We start from the raw sequence: 13157 nt of genomic DNA on the forward strand, positions 1-13157 counted from the left end.
TTGAACCACCAGCCTTCTGGTTAGTAGTCAAGTGCCTTAGGCACTACACTACCAGAGCTGCAACAGTGAGTGACCATCAAATGACTTATGTCATAATCAGCTGTGTTAGGGCAGAGAAAAAACAAAAATACTGAGTTGAAGTATCAGTAAATGAAGGAAGAGTGAAGAGGCTCTTCTTTAAACAAACATCTTGTATGTAGATAACCAGACTTGAAATTATAAAGCTGTTAAAATAGTTGCCTCTACACAAAACCTGCTAGAAAACTGACAGCTGTCTTAAAGTAGTAATCATAAAGGAATAAAACTTTAACATCAAGTATCATTGTGAAGTAAAACAAGATCTCACCTGTACATTCTTATAATCTACACGTTTTCCACACAAGAGGCATTTTTTAAGAGGCTCCTTATAAGGATTTTCCATTGGAATAGGCTAGGATAAAGAAAAACATCTGATAATGTACTTTAATGCATCAATTTTGAATTAATAAACATTAAGCTAATCATATTTAAATCCATCCGAGGATTTCCTATCTTCTTACTGCATGAAAAATAATACAATAGGTTTATTTATGAAAAATCAAACACTTTTGAAAATTATTCAGTGTTTTAAAGATTTCAGTGAGCTTGTATGTATGGAAAGGAGCTCTGGTGGTGTAGTGCCTAAGGCAGTTGACTGCTAACTAGACGGTTGGTGGTTCAAACCCACCAGCCACTCCATAAGAGGAAGACTGGGCAGTCTACTTCTGTAAAGATTTACTGCCTTAGAAACCCAAAGAGGGTAGCTACGAGTTGGAATCAACTCGATGGCAGTGAGTTTTTTGGGTTTTTTGTATATAAGAAAGCACTGTATTTTGTTTCACCTTGGCTAAGGAGGAATATCAGTTAAATATCATCAGTCTAAACAAGCCCAGGAGTTGACTGTGGAACAGACCATCAATTGCTCATATGCAAGTTTAAGTAGAAGCTATAGAAAATTAAAGCAAGTACACAAGAGTCAAAATATGACCTTGATTATATCCCACCTGAATTTAGAGACCAGGTGAAGAACAGATTCGACACACTGAACACCACTGAACAAAGAGCAGACAGATTGTAGGATGACATCAAGAACATCATACATGAAGAAAGCAACCGGTCATTAAAAAGACTAGAAAAGGATGTTGGAAGAGACACCGAATCTTGCTCTTAAATGTAGAGTAGCTAAAGTGAATGGAAAAAATGCTGAACTAAAAGAACTGAAGATTTCAAAGGGCAGCTTGAGAAGACAAAGTAAAGTACTATAATGAAATGTGCCAAGATCTAGTGTTAGAAAACCAAAAGGGATGCACAGTCAGCATTTCTCAAGCTGAAAGAACTGAAAAAAAATTCAAGCCTCGAGTTGCAAAGTTGAAAGATTCTATGGGCAAAATACTGAATGATGCAGGAAGCATCAAAAGAAAAGTGGAAGGAATACAGAGTCATTGTATCAAAAAGAATTGGTCAAACTGTTTCAGGAGATAGGATATGATCAAGAGCCAATGGTATTGAAGGAAGAAGTTTAAGCTGCACTGAAGGAACTGGCAATAAACAAGACTCCAGGAATTGATAGAATACCCACTGAGATGTTTCAACAAATGGATTGCAGCTCTGGAGGTGCTTAGTCATTTACACCAAAAAAATTTGGAAGACAGCTACCTGGCCAACACTAGAAGAGATCAGTATCTGTGCCAATTCCCAACAAAGGTGATCCAACAGAATGTGCAAATTATCAAATAATATCATTAATATCACAAGCAGGTAAAATTTTGCTGAAGATAATCCAAAAATGGTTGCAGCAGCATACTGACGGGGAACTTCCAGAAATGCATGTTTGATTTTGAAGAGGATGTGGAAGGAGGGATAACATTGCTGATGTCAGATGGATCTTGGCTGAAAGCAAATAATACCAGAACAATGTTTACCTGTGTTTTATTGGCTATGCAAAGGCATTCAACTGTGTGGATTATAACAAACTATGGATAAACACTGCAAAGAATGGGAATTCCAGAACACTTAATCATGCTCCACTTAACGAAGAACCTGTACATAAACCAGGAGGCTGTCATTTGAATAGAACAAGGGGATACTGCATGGTTTAAAATCAGGAAGGGTGTATGTTAGAGTTGTGTCTTTCACCATATTTATTCAACCTGCATTCTGAGCAAACAAGGAGGACTATATAAGAAAAGGTGACATCAGGATTAGAGGAAGAACCATCAACAACCTGTGATATGCAGGTGACACAACAATGCTTGCTGAAAGTGAGGATGACTTGAAGCACATACTGATGAAGACCTTTCCCGCGAGCAAAAAAATTTGTCCAGTAGGATAAATCAAAACTTTGACTAACTTATATTTATTTATGATTTGGTATAGTTTTATTCTGCAGTCCTCAGTATGAATCACACCACAACATAAAGAAAATGAAAATCCTCACAAGTGGACTAATAAGCAACATCATGGTAAATGGAGAAAAGATTTAAGTTGTCAGGGATTTCATTTTACTAGTATCCACAGTCAACACTCATGGAAGCAGCAGTCAGTAAACCAGACATCTTACTGCATTGGGAAAATCTGCTGCAAAAGACTTCTTTAAAGTATTCAGAAGCAAAGATGTTACTTCAGAGACTAAGGTGCACCTAACCCAAGCCATTTGTTGTTGTTTGCCGTTGAGTCGGACCCGACTCATAGTGACCCCTCCTTGGGTTTCTGAGGCAGTATCACTACAGAAGTAGATTGCCCCATCTTCCTTCCAAGGATTAGCTGGTGGATTTGAACCACCAGCCTTCTGGTTAGCAGTCAAGTGCTATAGCCATAGGTATTTTTAATCACCTCACATGCATGTGAAAGCTGGACAATGAATACGGAAGACTGAAGAAGAGTTGACACATTTGAATTGTGGTTTTAGCAAAGCATACTGAAAATACCATGGACTGCAAAAAAGAACGAACATCTGTCCTGGAAGAAGTTCAGCCATAATGTTCCTTGGAATCGACAATAGCCAGACTTTGTCTTACCTACTTTGGTCATGTTGTCAGAAGGGACCATTCCCTAGAGAAAGGTATCATGCTTGGTAAAGTAAGAGGGTCAGCAAAGAAAGGCAAGACCCTCAATGAGATGGAATGACACAGTGGCTGCAATGATGGGCTCAAGCACAGCCAAGAATTTTGAGGATTGCACAGGACTGGGCAGTGTTTCCTTCTGTTGTACATAGGGTGACTTGATACCACCTAACAACTATAACAGGCAGAATTAACTTATGGAGGATTCCAGGATAAAGTACATTGTTTGCAGGGAAAAAAGAAAAAAAAAAAAATGGGTATCGAAGGAGAAAATTCAAATCTGTGATTGGAAAGTGATTCTCTGCTCAAATGCTCTGTCCAGATTTTGTAACTGAAAATTTTATATTTTGAAAGTGTATTTTAGTATGTTGTTGTTGTTGTTATGTGCCGTTGAGTTGGACCCGACTCATAGCGACCCCTCCTTGGGTTTCCGAGGCAGTATCATGACGGAAGTAGATTGCCCCATCTTCCTTCCGAGGAGTGGCTGGTGAGTTTGAACCGCCAGCCTTCTGATTAGCAGTCAAGTGCATTAGGCACTATGCTACCAGAGCTCCCAACAGATAACAGCTGTGCTAATGGCCCTGTGGCATACTATAAAGAGGACACTGTCTTCAACTTCATGGCCCCAAATGCTTTATACATTTGGTCAGCATTTTCTGGCTTTTCTGTCTTCACTACTGCCTCTAATGCTTCTTCTGTCTTAATGCCTCCCTGTGACTGTCAGTATGGTTGTTTCTAGTACCCACTCCCATTGAGTTGATTCCTACTCATAGTAAACTGCGTAAGACAGAGCAGAACTGCCCCATAGGGTTTCCCAAAGCTATAAATCTTCACAGAAGCAGAATACTTCATCTCTCTCCAGCAGAGCAGCTGGTGGGTTTCAACTGCCAACTTTTTGTGTAGCAGCTGAAGGCTTTGACCACTACACCACCAGAGATCCTTTGTCTCCTATGCAGAGATTTTTAGTCTAGAAATCACTTTGAAGTCCGTGATCTCTGTAATTATATGCAAAATTTCAAATGAGTGGGCCTGTGCCTTTTTCTGAGGAGCCAGCCCATAACTTTATCAGTCTCAATGAAGTTTATGGCCTGAAAAACTAACTTCCTTTACTCGTTTGAACTATGATGGTCAATTAGATGACCAAGATGGATGCTTTGAGGAGCCAGAAGAGTTCTCTAGTTCTATCCAACTCCTTAAGTTTCTTAGAGTACCTGGGTGGCATAAATGGTTAAGCACTGAACTACTGGCCAAAAGGTTGTGGTTCACACCTATCCAGAGGTGCCTAGAAGACAGGCCTATTAATCTGCTTCCAAATGTCACAGCCTTGAAAACCCTATGGCACAGTCCTACTCTGCATACATGGGGTTGCCATGAGTCAGAAATGACTCGATAGCAACTAACCATAACAAACTTTCTTAATTCAATTTACATTCAGCTTATATTACATTAGTGACTCCATTCTTTCTCAATACTGTGCTGAGTGCTTTGTATAATCTAACTGTTGCTGTTGCTGGGTGCCCAAACCAAAAATCCAAACTCACTGCCACTGAATCGATTCTGATTCATGGTGACCCCATTGAGTTTCCAAGGCAGTAAATCTTTATGGAAGCAGATTGCTCCATCTTCCTCCCATGGAGTAGCTAGTGGGTTTGAATCACCAACCTTCTAGTTAGCAGTCAAATGCTTTAGGAACTACGCCACCAGAGCTCCTTTGTTGCTGGATCCAGTGACATCAATTTTCAACTCAGAGTGACCCATGTTATACAGTAAAACTACCCCATAGGGTTTTCTAAGCTGTAATCTTTGTGGGAACTGCTGCCAGGTCTTTCTCCCTCAGATCCGCTGGATGCGTTCAAACCACCAACCTTTCAGTTAGCAGCTAAGCGTTCAACTGTTGCATCACCAAGACTTCTCATAGTCAGATTAGTGTCAAACAAATTATCTTGGCAAGTAGTAAGGAAACCTATAATCCCCAAGTCCAATGCTAGTACTTTAAGTCATATCTGCAGGTTAACAGAAACTGTACTTCATTTCATGGTATAAATCTTTAATTCTGATCCCTCGTTTATTAAGACAACTCCCCCAAAAATGATGAGATGAAGACAAGAAAAATGTTGTGAATTCTTAACTAGGAAAAGAGCTAACCTATAGCTAAGCTTTGTATCCATCAATTTTCTATAATTATTCCATCCACTAAAGCTACCTTTTTTTAATTCCCAAATCATATGTTCTTAAACTTAAGATCTAGGAAGAAAAATGTGTTATAGAAGTCACCTTTGGCTGGAATCTTGCAATCCTCTTACTTCAAAATCCGCTTAACTGACTAGTCATCAGTGAATGAATTTTCAAACTCAGAGCAGTGATTACTGTTTTACTTGTTCTCTCCTATAGTGGAACTTTACTTAGTAAATAGCTAAGATACAAGAATTTGGTCATATTTGCCAAAGTTTCATGAATGGGAAGTATAAAATCTCTTACCAGGTCCTCATTGCTGGTCACCTGTTTATATTGTGAACAAGCTCTTCTCCACAGCACTACAATTGAACAGAAACAGCAACAAACAGATTATTTTTGTTAGTTAAGTAGCTAAAGAAAGATTTTTGGTTTATGGAGGCAAGATGAATCAAAGGACACATATAAAGGTTTTATATTCACTATAATCACAATGACTGGATTAACAACTTTTAGTTTTGATTGAGGACAAAGTGGGACTTAAAATGGGCGTGCTTTCCAGTTTTTTTGGGAGGGGAGGTAAGGGAACATCATTTCCCCACCATAAGACCTCTCACCTGCTCTCTTCCTGAAATTTATTTTCCCTTCACTGTATGGTAACAGACAGATTTTAATTCAAGTATTTACGGTAAAAAGAACAGGCATTGCCATACCAGAGAGAACAGAGAAGCAAGCAGTCATACTGGAAAGATTAAAGTGCAGAAAGAAATGAGATTCGGAGGTTTGGCACAATTCCTCCTAGTTTGGGAATACAGATTTTTGAAATCAGCTGCTCGGTGGCTCTGAAAATGGTCCTTTCTAACCAAGTTTACTTGCAGATCTTAGGAAAGTCCCAGTCTCTTTCTGAGAACTACTCCACCACTCTTTGCAGTTTAAAACAGAGAGAAAAAAAAATGGAGTGGACTGGATGGTTATCACACTCCTTCAGCTCAAAATACTAGCTCTGGGTCACAGATTCCTACGCATGATAGATAAACTATTAATCACCTAGAAGCCACAGTCTCTTTAATAAGAGTGACGATTCCTCAAGGCAATGGCTGCAATGCTACAACAAAGCACAGTACATTAAGACCGCTTTACCCGAATGAGTTCCGGAATCAGTGAGGCAGACGGCAGCTGTTAACAACTGCGTCAATCTTCTTCTCTCTAGAGCACCCCCAACTGCAACCACAGCTGCCATAGTTCTGTGTACTTCCTTTTCCTTTCCTCTTTCCAAATCGTCCGGACAAGTCCCTTCCGGTGTTCTTCCCCAATTGGCTAGAGCACTCCATTGAAGGTTCCGTGGGCGAACACCACAGACACCCGCAAACAGTAGATGGGTGTGGTGTTTTTTTTTTTTTTCCCTTAGTGCGCCTGCGCAGTACATTCCGTTCGCCCGCCACTGCGCCTCAAGTCAAAGGACACTTAGGATTGGACGGGCTCGTGTGATTGTCCGCTCGGGTAGCCCAAGGGTCTGTTTTCGACCTGAGAGCTCTGGAAATTAACTTGGGGTCTTTCCCGAAGGTGCATGGAAGTGAACGCGGTTGTCCCCTCTTGTGACCTCCCGTCTACTCGGTCCTCCGCCTGGATTTGGCTGTCGGATCAGAGGGGTCAACGTTCTGGCAGGGCTCTCGGCCCTTGCCATGGATGATAATGGTTCCCACACCCGCCGGCGGGTATCTGTCCGCAAAAGGAACCGTCCTAGCCTAAGAAGCGTTTGTGCCCCCTCCACCGCGGCGGAGCTCCGAACAGGGAATGTCGAGGAGGAGGAGGAGGTGGTGGCAGGGAGCCGGCGGCGGAAAACCGTGGGCGTGCAACCAGTCCAGGTACAGCCCCATCACTTTTCAAATTCCGTGGCATCTCAGATTCCTCGTCCCATCACTTTTGGGGCGGTGATACAAACTCAGTCCTTCGGATGATCTTCCATCACACCCACTGGGGAAGGGTGAAAAACCAGTTAAAGAAGGCGTGGAGTTCGAAACTCCAAAATTTGTGTAGTTTCCCTTCTGGGTGCAAACAATTGTCCAATTATGTAATAGCCGCTTTTTGTTTACCTAAGCTCTGGGAGGGTTGTGCCAAAGGCACTTGACTGCTAACCAGAAGGCTGGCGGTTCAAACCCACCAGCCACTCCTGGGAAGGAAGGTTGGACAATCTACTTGCGTAGTGATACCGCCTCGGAAACCTAAGGAGGGTCACTATGAGTCGGTCCGACTCCACGGCACATAACAACAACAAGCTTTGTTATCTCTGTTAATCTTTATAAGGTATTGCCTCCTTATCGCCATTTTAATATAATTGCGAAAGGTGGGCCCCGAGACATAAAAGTTGTACATACAGCACGTAAGTGGCATGACTGCAACTCAAACCTCGACTTTGAAGTTACTGCTGCTCCTACTATACTAATGAAACCTACCGTTTATTGAAGATACATTATGTGCTTGGTAACTTGTTATGGTATTTGTTGTTATTGTTATGTGCTGGCCAGTCGTCTCCAACCCATAGCGACCCCACCATGGGTTTTCCAGGCGGTATCTGTAGGGAAGTAGATTGCCCAACCTTCCCTCTGAGGAGTGGCTGGTGGGTTTGAACCGCCAACCTTCTGGTTAGCAGTCAAGTCCCTATGGTATTTAGAGTATCTACATTTTACAAGAGGGAACATGCCTTTAGAAGTCAACACTATAATGTTGCGACCTCCAAGTTTACATCTCTCCTGTAGTGGACTACCCCAGGTCTGTGCTGACTCTCCATCAGACCCAATTCCAAATTCCTAGGAGAAGAATCTCCTTGGAATGTCCGTTAAAATTATGCTTTTGTTACAGGCCAGTTTCCGTAAATTTGAGTCTGGTAGTGTAATGGTATCAGAAACTCCTAATGAGCTGTCTACCAGTCTTGTGATTTTGAGGATTTAGCACAGTAGTTAAAGCAGACTTAAGAATTAGAATTCCAGCATTACCACATGCTGTTGTTGTTTGCCATCGAGTTGGCCCGGACTCATAGTGACCCTTCCTTGGGTTTCCTAGGCAGTATCACTACAGAAGTAGGAATGCCCAACCTTCCTTCTGAGGAGTGGCTGGTGGGTTTGAACCGCCAGCCTTCTGGTTAGCAGTCAAGTGCCTTAGCCACTATGCTACCAGAGCTCCTTTACCACATGCTAGGAGTTCATTTTAGGCAAGTCACTCAACCTCTTTAGACATCTCTGTCATCCTCTGTAAAATGGGGATGATATTTTCTATTTTATAGGGTCATTAAGAACTAAGTGAAATGTGTGCAAAGTGCTTAGCATGGTCCATCAATGTCTAGACTTACTGTTAATACGTTTTACTTTTGCTTTATTTTTCTCCAATTGTCAAGTGAGACTGTACACTCTTTACTTTAGGTAGCTTTTTTTTTTCCCCTAACTTCTCAATCAATATTTTAAGCTTGGTATTTTTTGTTTTGTTTTTTGCCTGTTTAATGTGAAATTGTGATTTCTTTACTTCTCATTAACCCTTCCCCACCCTACTTCCCAGATTGTTTTCTTTCGTAATTGTTCCCCCTTTTCAGTATCTATATAGTATTTATTTATCATGATGTTTATAGCAGTTTCATGCTTCTGGTGACTCTCCAGTGACTTGTATTTGTGAATTTACTTGTCTGATAAAGATAAACCTCTTTTCCCTTTTATTTTTTTGTATTTAGATGTTGTATTTATGTATGTACAACATAGATGTTTTGGGTAACATTTTCCAAGTTAAATGTTATTTTTGTCTAATATGGGGCAAATATAGATGCTCTTACAGTTCTTAATATTCTAGTTTGGATATTACTTTTTAAAAAAGTAGTACTATACACTTTTCTTAAAATTCAGGATTAGATACTTTCCTTTATGTATTATTCCATAATTTTCAGTCATCATCTTTTAATATACAGTATAATTCAAAAATTTCCAAATAACTTAGTTATGGAAATTTTTATAAGAGGATCATTTAAAACCTGAGTTTAAAGTATCAGTCAGTATTTTCCAGTGACTTTAAAAACTCTACTGTATAATTTTATCCCTGATACAGCCCTAGGCTTAAGCTTTTATTCTTAATAAAGCTTGAATTAATCGTAAACATTTTTGCTTTCTTTCCAGTATAATGACAGTGAAGAAGATATGTTTGGTGACTATGATAGCTTTACTGAAAACTCCTTTTTAGCTCAAGTTGATGATCTGGAACAAAAATGTGTGCAACTTCCTGAGTATAAGAAACACGATACAGACCTTGACACTGAAGATCTTTGTTCACAAAGCATTAAAGACAATAAAATCAGCATTACTGCTGTAGACACCTGTACTGTATGGAAAACTGATAAACATACAAAGAACCAGAGTGAGCATGAGGATGTCATTATTGAACCTGGAACTGATCTTTTATATGATGTACCTTCTTCACAGGTTTTATACTTTGAAAATTTGCAGACCTCTGCAGATGATTTGGACGATCAATTTACTAAAGAAAGGGACTGGAATTCATCCTTTCACCAGACTATGAATGAAGAATTGCCCCATAATCGCATAGAGCTCCCCCAACAAAATAATGAATCTTCTTCTAAAGTCCGAACTAGTTCAGATGTGACTAGGAGAAAAAGTCTTAAAGATCATCTAAAAAGTGCCATGACTGGAAATGCCAAGACCCAAACACCAGTATTTTCTAAGACTAAACAGCTCAAAGAGACTCTTCTATCTGAAGAAATTAATGTTGCTAAGAAAACACTTGAGTCATCATCAGATGACCGTGGTCCTTTTTATTCATTACCCAGCAAAGTGAGAGACCTTTATGTTCAGTTCAAGGGAATTGAAAAATTATATGGTAATGCTTTTTGCTGTGGTGAAAAAAATATTTCCATCATTATCATAATGTTAATGCAAATCAATGGAAAACATGCTTCCATGATCATTTTTCTCTTTTTAAAACAAAATAGCAGTCCTTTCTCAACCTTCCAGCTCTATCCTGTTAGCACTGAACCTTTTTCTTTCCCTTCATAATCACACTTTGCAACCAATTATCCTTCCTGTCTCTCTTTCCTCACCTCAAATAAGTCCTCAGCTCATTCTAGTTCTGAGTTTTCTGTTCTTTCTATGAGATAATAATGTCTAAGAGTATGTAAACCCAATGATACTTTTGGTTCTTAACTTACCTGTCTTCTTGTAGCATTATTAACCACATTCTTCTCAGAGCACTCCTTTCTTCACTTCTTGATACTCCACTCCTGATTTTCCCTCTGATTGTCTAGCTGTTCCTCAGTTTCTTTGGTTGGTGTTTGCTTGGCTAGCTCTGCCTTCTCTACCAAAACTTAGTTGCTGCAATTCCTTCGAATTCTCAAATGTCTTGAATGAAAGTAGTATTAGTAATACTACTGATGAAAGCTAACCATCTTTAAAGACAGCTGAAGTTAAGCTTTAACTGCAAAGAGACAGTATAAATAGCAATTAATGTATCTTGTATAAGGTCACAATGAGTCAGAATCAAGTTAACAGCAACAGGTTTTCTTTTGTCTTGTTTTTGGTAATGTTTTTGAAAAACCCTAGACCCTTCCATTTCAAATATGTGTCATTTTAGAAGGGACAGTTGCTGCCAGACTAAAAGATCAGCCCATCCCTTCATAAATATTTCTGGAACACCTATGTTAGGATCTTAGGAACCATATGAAAACATAACTTCTCATTTCAGAGAGAAGACAATTAGTTGGAGAAGTAAGACTACAGGAAATTAAGCCTAATTCAAGATCTAGTATGTTCTAAGTAGTGAAACTCATGGTTTAAGATCTAATCGTATGTGTTGTCCATGAAGTAGAAGTCAACTTTCTTTTTGCTTTTCTCCTAGAACCTTGTTCTTTGTTTTATTTACATCTCCTGCCAGATCCTCTGCCTGTCCTCTGAAGCTAGGGCTTTATCCAACTCATCTTTTCTTTGTGTAACTAGCAGTGTGCCTGGTATATGCTGGTAGGTTCTCAACTGTGCTAGGGCTTGTCAGCTTAGTTATAGATTTTAGCCCTGTCACTTAAACAAGCACATAAAGTTCATAGCACTATGAACCTTAGTTCTTCATCTATAAAATAGGTAATTATAACTGTAATAAAGCAAAAAAAGAAGAAAGTCACTGCAGTTGAGTCATTTTGACTCATAGCAACCCCTCCTTGGGTTTCCAAAGTGGTATCTCTATGGAAGTAGATTGCTCAGACTTCCTTCCAAGGAGTGGCTAGTGGGTTTGAACCATCAGCCTTTTGGTTAGCAGTTAAATGCCTTAGATACTATAATAATAATTGTAATAAATGTTTTGCAAGTTAGGATTTTTTTATTAAGCATCTGACAAATTAGGTATTGGTAATTATAGTCAATAATTATATAGATAGCTTCTAAGAAAGAACTATAGTAAATAATAACTTTTACAATCTGTTACTTGTAATGTGACCAATTTAAAGCATAAACGTGTTACTTTTCATTAAGCTAAAGAAGTGGTTCTCAAAGTGGGGTTCCTGGACCAGACCATCAGCCTCACCTGGAAACTTGTTAGAAATGCACATTCTCAGATCCCCATCCCAGACTTAATGAAATCACACCTCTGAGGGTGGAGCCCAGGAGTCTGCATTTTAGCAAGCCCTCCAGCATATTATGGTGCTCCCTAAAGTTTGAGTACCACTGAACTGTGGTGGTTGTTGTTGTTATGTGCCATCAAGTCATTTCCAACACATAGTGACCCCTCCTTGGGTTTCCGAGGCAATATTACTAGAGAAGTAGACTGCCTAATCTTCCTTCCGAGGAGTGGCTGGTGGGTTTGAACCACCAGCCTTCTGGTTAGCAGTCAAGTGCCTTAGGCACTACACCACCAGAGATCCTACCATTGAACTTGAGAACCATAATCCTATATTATTACCTTTGCCTTTCTGTAATAGAATTACATACTAATGTGTTTTACATAAATGCTAAGCACTAGATTAATGTTATTTTGTTTTAATGTTTCAAGATAAATGATGTTCTTACTAGTTGTTGTTTTTGTAATTTTGTACTTAAAAAAATCTGAATTGGATAAAATGTGGATATAGTAAAGTTACATTTTTATATAGTTTGATTGCTAATGGGTGATACCAGTCTGAAGTAAATTATAATTTGGAGAAATAGTATTTTTTAGATTTAAAAAAAATACATAGTCATTTATAATATTTGGGAACCACAAAAAAATTACAGTAAATTAGTAAATTAAAGTCATTTGTAACTGTCATTCACACACAGCTATGCTTAATACTTTTGTAATATATCTTTTTTTTTTTAATTTTTCTTTTTATTATGGATATACTGGTTGGTATTAGCATCTGTCGTCTGTATCTTATATGCACAATTTGGTGTCCTCCCTTTTCCTAATGTTATCATGGTGGTCACAGACTCTTTCTATACCAAGTCATATATGTTCCTATTAGACATATTCTTAATTTTTTAAAAAAGCAAAAATAATATATTCAAACCTAACTTTTTCTGTGCTTATATTCTTTTCAAATATTTAAATATTGGGTTCATACTATTCACACATTGATAATGTACTTTATTTTACTTAACCATATATTGAGGACTTCCTAATTGTATGGTGAGCATATATAAATAGAACTGCTCTCCATTTTCAAGCTGCAAAGAACTGATTGTGCAATAATTTATTCAACCTTACACAATTATGGGAGTTCTGGTGACATAGTGCCTAAGCAGCATTTGATTGCTGACCAGAAAGCTGGCAGTTGAAACCCACTAGTCACTTCTTGGGGAGCTCTGGTAGCAATAGTACCTAAGGCACTTGACTGCTAACCAAAAGGCTGGTGGTTCAAACGCACCAGCCACTCCTCAGAAGGAAGGTTGG

The 13157-nt window shown here is 39.0% G+C and overlaps 2 protein-coding genes across 2 annotated transcripts in view; one reads left to right on the plus strand and one right to left on the minus strand.

Annotated features, from left to right (window-relative positions):
• MRPS18C (mitochondrial ribosomal protein S18C) overlaps nucleotides 1-6492 on the minus strand; it is a 14324-nt gene extending 7832 nt beyond the window's left edge. The window contains exons 1-3 of the mRNA XM_007946833.1: nucleotides 6393-6492; nucleotides 5559-5614; nucleotides 347-430 (exon numbers count right to left, since the gene is read on the minus strand). Of these exons, the coding sequence (XP_007945024.1) occupies nucleotides 347-430; nucleotides 5559-5614; nucleotides 6393-6492 (240 nt within the window). The remainder of the gene's footprint in view (nucleotides 1-346; nucleotides 431-5558; nucleotides 5615-6392) is intronic.
• A 442-nt stretch (nucleotides 6493-6934) lies between these two features.
• Nucleotides 6935-13157, plus strand: part of HELQ (helicase, POLQ like) — a 64083-nt gene continuing 57860 nt past the window's right edge. The window contains exons 1-2 of the mRNA XM_042781788.1: nucleotides 6935-7117; nucleotides 9407-10124. Coding sequence (XP_042637722.1) covers nucleotides 6935-7117; nucleotides 9407-10124 — 901 coding nt within the window. The remainder of the gene's footprint in view (nucleotides 7118-9406; nucleotides 10125-13157) is intronic.

This window comes from Orycteropus afer, unplaced genomic scaffold (genome assembly GCF_000298275.1).
Source record: "Orycteropus afer afer isolate SDZICR_OR568_19922 unplaced genomic scaffold, OryAfe1.0 scaffold00172, whole genome shotgun sequence".
Lineage (NCBI taxonomy): Eukaryota > Metazoa > Chordata > Mammalia > Tubulidentata > Orycteropodidae > Orycteropus > Orycteropus afer.